Source organism: Malurus melanocephalus, unplaced genomic scaffold, assembly GCF_030028575.1.
Source record: "Malurus melanocephalus ecotype Western Australia unplaced genomic scaffold, MMel_1.1 scaffold_39, whole genome shotgun sequence".
NCBI lineage: Eukaryota > Metazoa > Chordata > Aves > Passeriformes > Maluridae > Malurus > Malurus melanocephalus.
The window spans coordinates 2034895-2045576 of NW_026623271.1; the positions used below are offsets into that span (position 1 = coordinate 2034895).

The following is a 10682-nucleotide window of genomic DNA, read 5'->3' on the forward strand; positions in this document are numbered from 1 at the left end:
CAGAAAGCACTTTTAGATAAATAGGAAACAAAACTACAGCTTGTACAAAAAAAACAAACCACAGTGACCCTGGCTTGTGGAAGATATCAAATGGTTCACAGAAACAGTCTTCCACCAGGTCAATAAATCTATTCCTTATTCTTTAGTGTCTATATAGTCTTGACACTGTTCAATTTTTTAAAAAACCTATACTTTCTAAAACTGGCTGCTCGCTCACATTAAAAAAAGTAGCTTGATACTACTGCAAAGTGCTAGATTTTGTAAATGTATGAATGGCTACAAGTTATATCTGCTCCAATTTATCAGGTAGTTAAAACAAATAAATTCATTTTTCATAAGTAATCACAAACATCCAGCACCTATGCTTGGGTTAAGAGAACCACTTAGAATCCTTTGCTTGAAAGTAAACGTTTATCTTAATTCACTGAGAGTTAATTGAGCTGAAATATTACATGATTTACTACTGAAATAGAATAGAGTAAGTCAGCATTGCCAGCTTATGTCACCAGCATGCTGGTCCATCCATCAGTCTCAATTTAAACTGCTCTACAATTGATCAGACATTGGTACATAAACATCAATTGATTTCTCCCATTCCTGTCTGTTCCAATGCAGAATGTAACTGAAATACTAATTTAATACTTAATTCTCCTGATGCAACGACCATCTTCATGACACAATTGAACTTCTGTAGTTATGTAATGCTTTATTTTCTACAACCATTGTTCAAAAATTTTCTAATTTTCTGAGCAATGCCTACTTTCATAGAATACATGAAAAATTCTTTACCGATGTAGAATTGTTTTTAATCCAAACATTCATCTGAAAGTAAAACTTTACTGTAAGAAGTATTTTGCAGAATTCACTGAAGGTTGTTAGAGAGATAAATTTTGTCCTTATGGAACTGCTGAAGAATGTCAATAYCACTTTTGTAACAGTAAGCTAAACTACTTGTCTATTCATAGCTTTTTATCTATTTTAAGTGTTGGTACATTATCTTTTTCACTCTACTTTTAAGAAGTTTGTCTAATTTATTAACCTTGTGACCTATAGGAAACTATGAGATAGCAATTTTTCCACTAAATATGATATGAAGCCATTTAACTCAGCAGCTAAGTACTTTTAAAAGGAAATAAAACTTATTTAAGTATAACACGTGAAATAGAATGAAGAATGCTCAGCGTAATTATGAACTTCTTGTTTGACTGCAAAAAACCCCAAAGCAGCATGGGCACACTGAGTGCTTAATGACTCTGGGTAATCACTCTGCATGTTTCTCACAGCAATCAATCTTAACCATGTTCTTGTTTTCTTAAATAATCAATTTCAACTCTTTAAAAAACCCTTAATTCCTACTGCCAGCCTGAAATTTCAGTCTGTATGTTTTGTAGGTCCACTATATATATACATATATATATTCACACATCTAATACTACAGTCTTTATATTGTCCTTTCATTAGACCTCTTGTATGACTGAAATTCGTTTACATGTTCATCTCTCACCATGATAAATGCTGTTACAGATGTCTGCAAATTTTGACTCCTTTATGTAGTTGAGATTATCACAGGCAAAAAAACTAAAGACCTAAAATTTAGTGTTGCAGTACTACACTGATTCAATCACGCCTGCAACCTAAATTCTGATTATTTTTCCTGCAAGTTTATTCCACTTGAGCACATTGTCAATTTTTTCATCACAGTCTTTTTTTTCCATCTTAATTTTAAAACTACAGCTCCTGTCTCTGAGGGCCACAAGTGTAGCTTAACACATAAGATCTCAAAGGCAATTCTACAAAGGAAGTTATACATTTTAGTTCCTTATCATTATCCTTAAACTCTATTCTAGCCAACCAAGCCTTGTCATTTGCATAATCCATATTCCCTTCTGCCCTACTCCCCACCTATGCTTTCTCATTTGTGAGGTTATTTTCACAAGGAAACAGATAAGCATGACTTACTAATAATAAAACAAATACAGGCTCTCTATATTTGAAGACTTTGTAACACTATTACATTCCCAATTTAAATGTGTGGTATAATTTATGTTCATAATTAGTTATGCTATACAGCTTTTGTGTAGGAAAAAATTCTAAAACCAGGAAGCCTAAAGCCTGAAAGCGAACAGAAATAATCTGCCAACAGGTTCTGCATGGGATCTACACAGAAATTTTGTGCAAACTGCTCTATAAGGGACATATTTCACATACAAATTACTGATAGCAATTATTTACACCCTCTTAGAAGGAATGGCACTGGACATTAAAATGAAATTACTTACAATGTATAATGTTTGATCTTGAAGCTCTTGACTCGCCACAGCTTGTTTAAACAGACGAACAAAGTCATTGAAAGTATCACAGTGCACAGGAGTGGCCTGCTCTGTGTCAGAAGAATAGCTTTGCAACTGGATGAGAATTTCTTCTAAAAGAAGTCGTGATGTAAAGCATTCCACACAGTTCACAAAAACATGAGGAAGCTGAAGAGAACAAGAAAAATGATACAACTGTAYTTTGCTTTTTCAGTGTAAATACTCTAGAAATAGTTTTCCATATGAGAGAATGAAAGAAACTATACCATGCCAACAGAATATAGAGCAAAACCAAAAAAAAATTGTTAAGAAAAAAGAATCAGCTATGTACCTAGCCAAAATATTATGTATCACAAAATGAAGAGAGAGCTGATGAATCTTCAAACAGAACAGTATACCTTCTAGTTACATTTAAAAACTGAAACACACCATATCTTTTAACTATGTTGAAAAATTGTGAGCAATGCATAAGAAGAAAACCAAACAGCATTTAGTTCAAAGAAGTTTACTCAATTCTAAGACATTACAGTATCACAAAATGGTTCATTACAAATTCGCGTCTAGGAAACACAAGACATTTCAAACTCAGATTACAAAGACAGTAATCTAGAAGCACACTCCCCAGAATTACTCTTAATGTTTTTGGCATTCAATGCACACAAATAATAAAGTGTAAGCATTGAGATCAGACTCATGTGATCAGCATGATTGTGCAGAACATTTCAGAAAACCAGATCTTTTCAGAGCAAAGAATGAGTGAAAAAAACAGAGTTCGAGATACATTATAAGTATCAATTCTGTAATACTGAAAACCTACAGTCATTTGTCTTTAAATAGAAGACTCTATAATGTACAAAATAGCATCAATAGTCTAGCCTACCTAAGGCAAAAAAAGATAATTTTCTAGCAACCCTATTTTTAAGACACAGCTTATCTGTACAACTCCATCTCTGGTAAGGCAGATGCTCTTTTTCACACTTAACATTAAAACCTCTGGAAAACATTAGTCACTGAGATGCAGGAATGTGTTTGCCTATAACAAAAAAAAATGCCAGTACTTCATTCCAGTCTTTCTACTTAAAATACAATATATGGCATATGATTCAGCAGATGTGGGGAAGTGTGAGTACATGCTGGCAATTCACTCACGCAGCATGTAAAGATTATATGATTTTGAAAGCCATTAAAAGGAAAGGGCTACATCACCATAAGCAGCTATTCAAGTGCTGCATCTCCATGGCAGAAGGAAAGCTGGGTGCCTCAGATGTGACTCACACTACCATATTACATAGGAAACACCTATACATGGCACAAGGAAATTCTGTAGGGAGAGTTGCTGCTTAAAACCAGCTGCTTTCCAGGGCTCGGCCACATCTTTGGACATGCTGCAAGAGGCCAACACAGTGTTGTGAGCAAGGCACAAAAGGCTTCTACATGGAGGAGGATGATAAACCCCTGTCTTCTACTCTCCTCCCTCTGCAGAATTTTTAATGAAGCGGGTTTCTGCATAAAACCCAGTCCTGCAGATAAGTGATAAGCTCACTATAGACAAGACGAAAGCATCAGGGATATAGAAACACACAAGTGGAAATCTATGGTTTAGGCATGAAGTAGGCACTTGTCATTGGATTTAAATCCCTTAAGTTCATGACTGAGAAAAACAGAGACATTAACAGGTCTAGACAGAAATTTCTGTAACGACGCCCTTCAACTCAGGACTTTAAAACATGGTTTGGGAAAAATCAAAACAAGGAGTCAGTGGAGGTAGTTAAGGCAAAGTCATGGAGACGAGTTCAACAACATATGGCTTCTTTTTTATCTTTTTTTAAACTTCATTTAAAAAGCTATTATTATTTCTATTCTATTTCAGTATGTACAACTTATCCTAATTTTATCCTAAGTGCACTAATGCAGAGTGCATTAGTGATGCATTCGTGACACAGGAAGTGAAGGAGAAGAATCAGGAAGGCAGAAATGGTCGAGGAAACAAACCACTTTGAGAAAGGAGAGGCTATTTTGAGAAACCATCACCATAAATTCAATATCCGTTGTGACCATTCTTACCTGTAAGGTAGTTAGAAGGTTTTGCATCACATAAGTCTTTCCACTAGATGTATGTCCATAGATAAAGATGGATGGCAAACTAAACTGCTGACGCTAAGAGAAAAAAAAAAGTTGTTGCTGTTTCATTTGTTTCTTATTCGACAGATAAAAGATTTCTCAATGAACTTCCCCTCTGAAAGAAAAGTTATCTTTTAAATTGAGGCATTAAACATGAAACATGCCAATTATAATGGAATTGACAAGATCAATATGTTTCATTTTTGCTGAAATGCTGGGAAGGAAAGTTGCAAGAATCAAATATCACATAACTGCCCGTGAAACTGCTATAGCAAACAATAAAAGCACATACACAGAAAAACAGTGGGCTCTTAATTCAAATTAGCTAAGTAACCAAAACAAAATCTTGGCAAGCACAAGTTGAAAGTCGTACATTGCCCTAGCTTCTGCAAACACTACAAATTGCCTTTCCTTTCATTAGCAACAAACAGAAAAGAATTAAATGGCATGAAGGAGGAGATTGTAATCTTGCTCTTTGGTCACAAAGCAATATTTTATGTATCTATTCATTTAATGGTCCTGATGCTGATTATTTCAGGTAATTTTTTTAAGATGCAGGGAAAATAACTGAATTGTTCCTTTTTTCCCATTCTGAATAAGTATTTATTTTTTTAATTTCAAAGAATTTCATATATTGACAAAAATAAAATCGACACCTTTTATGAAAAACAGTGGTATTCAATTTATCCAACATGACACACCCTTATGCAAGACATGCAGGTTAGAGTATCTGTACATTTATCAAGAATTTAAGTATTTTTAAGAAGAGTTGTTGCCTCTATGCTTGTAGCATACACATAAAACTTGAACGCTGTAATTTGATGTTATTATTATTATCCCTAATTAAAGACAGAACCTAACCACATACTAATTTCCATTCTATTAACTGAATGCAAGCAGATATATCAACTGCTTATAAGTTTGCAGATAAAAATCCCCATTACTTTTTACCACAGCTTTATGAAGCAGTACCTGAATCAACAAGCCAATGATTTCTGACTCTTACGAACAACTACAAAACTACTAAGAATCAGACCAATTTAATGTACTTAGAATTCAGGCACTCAGATATTAGATTAAAACGTAAAAACCAAGCAGAATGCTACACTGACATTGAAAAAAAATTACCCCAGAGCTTTCAGTCCAGGAAGAAGACTTACTCTCTAGTACCAAACGGCAAAGACAGAACAGTCATGGCAAAATCAGGTTTCAGAGAGAGCAAGGCACAAATAGCTTTAAGTTTGTTTAAGTCCTTCCAGCTGCTAGACAGCTTTCAACGTTCCAACGTACTAGAACCTACTGCTAAACACTAATGTTAAAAGACGGATAATAAAAAATTAACCTCAATGAAGAGGCAATCAAAACSTGTTCAAAATGGCATCACAAAAATACCCTCATATTTCTATTCTCTCCTCTCAGACAGCAGAATGTCTTTGTTCTATTCAAACATAGAATTCAAAAAGCACTACCTCTCCAAATATTGACAGCAACATGGACACCTGGGATTCACGACATGGCACCAAGCTTTCCAAATGAAGCAGGTCAGCTGCTGGGTATGCTGGATGTTCAAGATTAGGCATCTTGAAATTCCTGTAGTTAGTCACCTATAGATGCATGTCCCTTTTGTGGTGCAGACAAGAAACAAAGTGATCTGGAAAATAAAAAGTTTTCATTATCATTTGCTTTCATATGCATAAAAGGAAAACTAACAGGAATCAACACAAAATCTAAGCATACCTTCTAACTCAAGATGATGGTGCCATCATGATTAACTTAAAAGACTTTGGCAACATTGGACTTAACTACGTAAGGCATTATACAGACATTTTCACACCAGAGAGAATCCAAACAAGCAAATTAAAATTAAAAGGCATAAGGGATATGAGAAAATCAATACAAGAATGAATTCCCCTAGTTTAGTTAACTGAGGAATTATATATTTAGTTCTGTATGGTTTTATATGTATTTAAAAGTAGCAAAGGAATAAGATTAGTCACAGATCATCACCTCCCTGAGCAGTCAATAAACTAGGATTTACAAGCAACAGGAAAGAAAAGGTTGACAAAATAATAGCTCTTGGTTGGTAACAGGAACGCTTACCCCAGCTTAAGAGCAGCAGAGGCATATGAAGAAAATCCAGTTGATGGTAAAGATTGGAAATACTCCTTAAAAATAGTAGGAGTCCAAACCAGTCACATAAAACTGAATACATATGAATTCCAGTCTACCTTTCACACAAGGACTAGACAAGGAAAAACAAAGGTCTTGATTGCTGTAACACTGGGAAGACTGAATTTTAGCAACTAATATTAAAAAAACACCTCAGTCAAAGATACTAGTCTGCACTTCTAAAACTGCTAGAAAGATGGTACTTTTACCTCTTATGATACAGACAACACACAGAGAGAGAACTGAAATAACTTCAACTGCTAGATTCTGACTTTGTCCAACATTATATAACTTGACAATCAAAAAGAAAGTCTGGAAATTTCATTACGGCAATAAAGATATCTCATCAACTGACAGGATTATCTGTATGTTATCAAGACAAAGACAATAAACAAAACACTCCAAACTACTTTAAATGTAAATATTTACAAACCATTATGTTATGCTGGGTATAAGTACAGGGAAAAAGATTAGGTTAGCAGAAGGAAATCAGAAATAGCAAGGTAAAGGGAAAACAAACCGTTGCAAAGGAAAAATTGCAATAGATGGATTCCACCAACAGGAGAGCTACCGGGGTACAAGGAGGTTCATAAATACAAATGTGTTTACAGAAATACTTTAAAATAGAAATCTTCGTTAATTATTTCCATAAATAGATTTCAAAAAATATTTTTCTTCTATTTTTACACTTTGCCTTCTGTGCTTTCTGAAGTAAAAGTTTGGCCTGTAGAACCATCAAGAGAAAAATAAGTGGAATTACCTAGGGAAAAAAAGGATATCACTAATTATATAAATAATTCAGTACTTGTATTACAACTATTTTTTAGTAATCACATCAGACATAACAAGGACTACAGTTAAATATTAAGAAACTAAGTCTGAAGTAACTTGAAATATAAATTTATCTAAAAGTCAAYCACATATTAAGTATGGGAAATCAAAATATTGCCACTATCAGGGGCAAAAAAACCCCATAATCTTATGTACCAAGTGAATTATTTCCTATACAGAGTATCATACAAATAGCCTTGGCCCATTTTATCAGCTCTGAACGAGTCTGTGCATCTCTCCACCGTATCTATTTAGATATCTATTCAAAATAGAATGAAGACACAGAAACCCAAATAGCTTGATTAAGGTTGCTCTCTAAAAAACTAGCTAGGCATACCAAGGATGTAAAGAAAAAAAACATTACGACAGGAGCCTATAAAATCAAGGACAAACAAGTGGGGGAAAAGTTCTAGAGAAGTCTGAAAAAACTGTGCAAACTTAAAAAAAAAAAGGACAGCACTTTTTCTCCAGTGGCTACATGAGAATGGAGCTTGACTATGTCCTAAATACATCTAAATCCATAAAGAAATTCAGCTTTTCAACGCCACTCCCAGCCAAACTGCCCTCCGGGAAGCACMAATCGCCTGCTGATCACACTGTACCTGCCAGCCCTGTTTGCTTCTCAAACAYCCCTGCAAAAGGCAACTTACACCAAACACATTTCAGCCACTGGATGCAAACCTACATCTCTCCTGATTATATGGAGGTGTCTTAATCTCCAACGGGACCCCATTCACGCGCTCACAAAAGAAAGGACGCTTAGAACAACGTGTTCACAAAACAGTCAATTTCGATTAAATGGCAATAACACAAGGACTAGTATCAGCCAAAGCTTGAATTCAGGATGCTCTATCCCGGGGAAGGTTGTACGGAGGTTTTAAGTATGACTCCAGCCAGGCCATGAAGGTGCAAAAAAGGAAACCAACTAAGGCTGTTTAGAGCACAAGCTCAACTTTATGGCGAGACTTCATGATTTACTAGGACTTAACTCACTCATCCTAAAATACCTACACTTRGCAGCCTTTCCACACTCTAGCATAAAAGATGGCATAAAATATGACAGAATTTAACATGTTGCGTCCTCTCAGGCCCTACAAGCCCCCTCGCCRGCACAGGCGTACCTTGGCTGAGGGGGAATGACGACCCCCGGCCTCCACAGAGCGCGGCTGAACGGCTCCTTCCTCACACGCGTGTGTGAGGCTGAGGGTGCTCCCGGCCCAGCGGGCGGCTCAGCCCGCGGCGGGTTTCGCTCCCGCACCGATTCCCAGCGCGAAGGCGGAGCAGAGGCAACTTTGCCGGTTCTCTCCTCACTGCCCTCCTTCCCGCCCGCCGCGGCTCCGCTCACCGGCTCCTCATCCGCTCCCGCCACCGCCGCACCCGCGCCGCCGCGCCACCTTCCGGGCCCGCGCGCATGCGCAGTGACCACGGCGGGTCCGCCTGAGGCGGGGCGGGGCGGGGCGGGGCGGCCGTGAGGGGAATCCGGGAATGCCGCGCTCGTTTAACGGGGATGTCCCACAGGATATCCTGCGTTATCCAACAGGGCTGTCCCACAGGGACAGCTGTGAGGAAAGCCTGCCGCTCAGGGGGCTCCAGGGATGAGGCATTTATCCCTCAAGGGAGAGGTGTGACGGAGGAAAGCCTGCCGCTCAGGGAGCCCCAGGGCTGAGGCATTTATCCCTCAAGGGAGAGGTGTGAGGGTGATACAAAATGTGGAACATGTAAACTTTTCTTGAGAATGTTCTTTCATCTTTGTATACTTTGAAATCTAATCAACAAGTAAGGGAGAATTAGTACGTGAAACAGAGAAAGGCTGGGAAGCTCTAAGTGGTTTTTAGACAACTGTTTTTTAGACAAATTACTTGGTAGAATTGCCGTATTAAGGTGTAGGGCTGGACGTGTTTCAGTTATTTCAGACCTCGGGGTAGCTTAACAAGGCTTCGGAAGAATGACGTACCATTGCTAGTGGACACAAAGGACTGCAAGGACATTTGGCAGAACTCCCGAGATMAGGAAAAAAAGTAAAAATGCCAACTCGGCAACTGTGCAGAATCAGCTCTGACTGGGTAAGAGGTAATTCCAGCAGGGGCAGATCGTGAGCACGAACCCCCAGACTCAAGAGAAATAGTGAGCATGCGGACTAATTAGTATGAGAAGCGAGAGAATCAGCTCACAGAAGAGRGAATACTAATTAATAAGAGAACTCTGTAACTCGTAGCAARTGAACACTAACTYGTTTGTTTGCTAAAATGYATAAATAGTAAAAAGTTTTGATAGTTGGGGTGCTTGATTCTGGAATACCAGCAAGTGTCCAGGCCTGTGCAATTCAGAAATAAATAATCAATGTCTCTCTTGAGTGTATAATCATTGGCTTGTTGCATGCCAGGTAACAAATCTGATTTTTGTGGACCAATGGAGCCTAACTTACACATACAAAGTGCACAATAACTCAAAACATGTTATATACAACACCACTTAGAGCCAGGTTTGTGAAGCCTTTGCTCCAGTCAAGCTCTGAAAATGCATTACTATAGTCTCAAATTACAGCTGAAGTTAYATTATGCATAAACAATGTACACTGTATTAGGGGGATAACTGTGACAGCTGCGTGCTGGGTTATGAAAGTTAAAGTGATAAATTGTTTCCGTGAAATGATGGGTGAAATATCACATAAGTAAATAAGACTTGTGTGAATCAAGCATGGCTTATTTTTAGTAGTCAGGTTTTTTTTTGTAAGTATACATGTTCAATCATCATAGCTTGGCCTGGACAGCATTTTAAATCTTTAAATGTATGGTGTATATCAGTGGACAAAGCCAGCCTGAATGGAATTAGAGAAATAGAARCAAGAAACGTACAACTGATTTATTGTTTTCTATACAAATTTGTGTACAGTTATGTTTTTTTTTTTAATGTCCTCCTATTTATCACTGTTTTGACAAAGCATAACAATGCAGAGAAATTATTTTTACTGCTACTGAATTTGCATGTATGTGGACAAAAGYTGTCGCATTACTAATTCAGTCCATTTCTTGACTTGTGAAAAAATTTAAATTTAGAGCAGTAAGTATGTTTCAAAGTGTCATGTCAAGGCATAGGCTTCCCAACAGAGTGAAATASTTCCTTTTCTAGCTTTTGAAACCATGGAATCTGTTGGGGCAGATTGCTCTGCATACAGATGGACCATGTTTCAGAAAAGAAACCCAAATATAATAACTGAAAGAAATCTCAGTAAGTCCACCTTTGTATATCATG

At 37.3% G+C, this 10682-nt stretch overlaps 1 protein-coding gene across 2 annotated transcripts in view; it reads right to left on the minus strand.

The window, feature by feature from the left end:
* Positions 1–8798, minus strand: part of ORC5 (origin recognition complex subunit 5) — a 64095-nt gene extending 55297 nt beyond the window's left edge. Inside the window, exons 1-5 of one of the 2 annotated variants that reach the window (XM_057364502.1) lie at positions 8552–8798; positions 6531–6672; positions 5900–6081; positions 4374–4466; positions 2280–2477 (exon numbers count right to left, since the gene is read on the minus strand). In XM_057364502.1, the coding sequence (XP_057220485.1) occupies positions 2280–2477; positions 4374–4466; positions 5900–6010 (402 nt within the window). In that variant the 5' untranslated portion in view covers positions 6011–6081; positions 6531–6672; positions 8552–8798. The remainder of the gene's footprint in view (positions 1–2279; positions 2478–4373; positions 4467–5899; positions 6082–6530; positions 6673–8551) is intronic. The other variant, XM_057364501.1, reaches the window with a different exon arrangement.
* Between the last annotated feature and the right edge of the window lie 1884 nt (positions 8799–10682).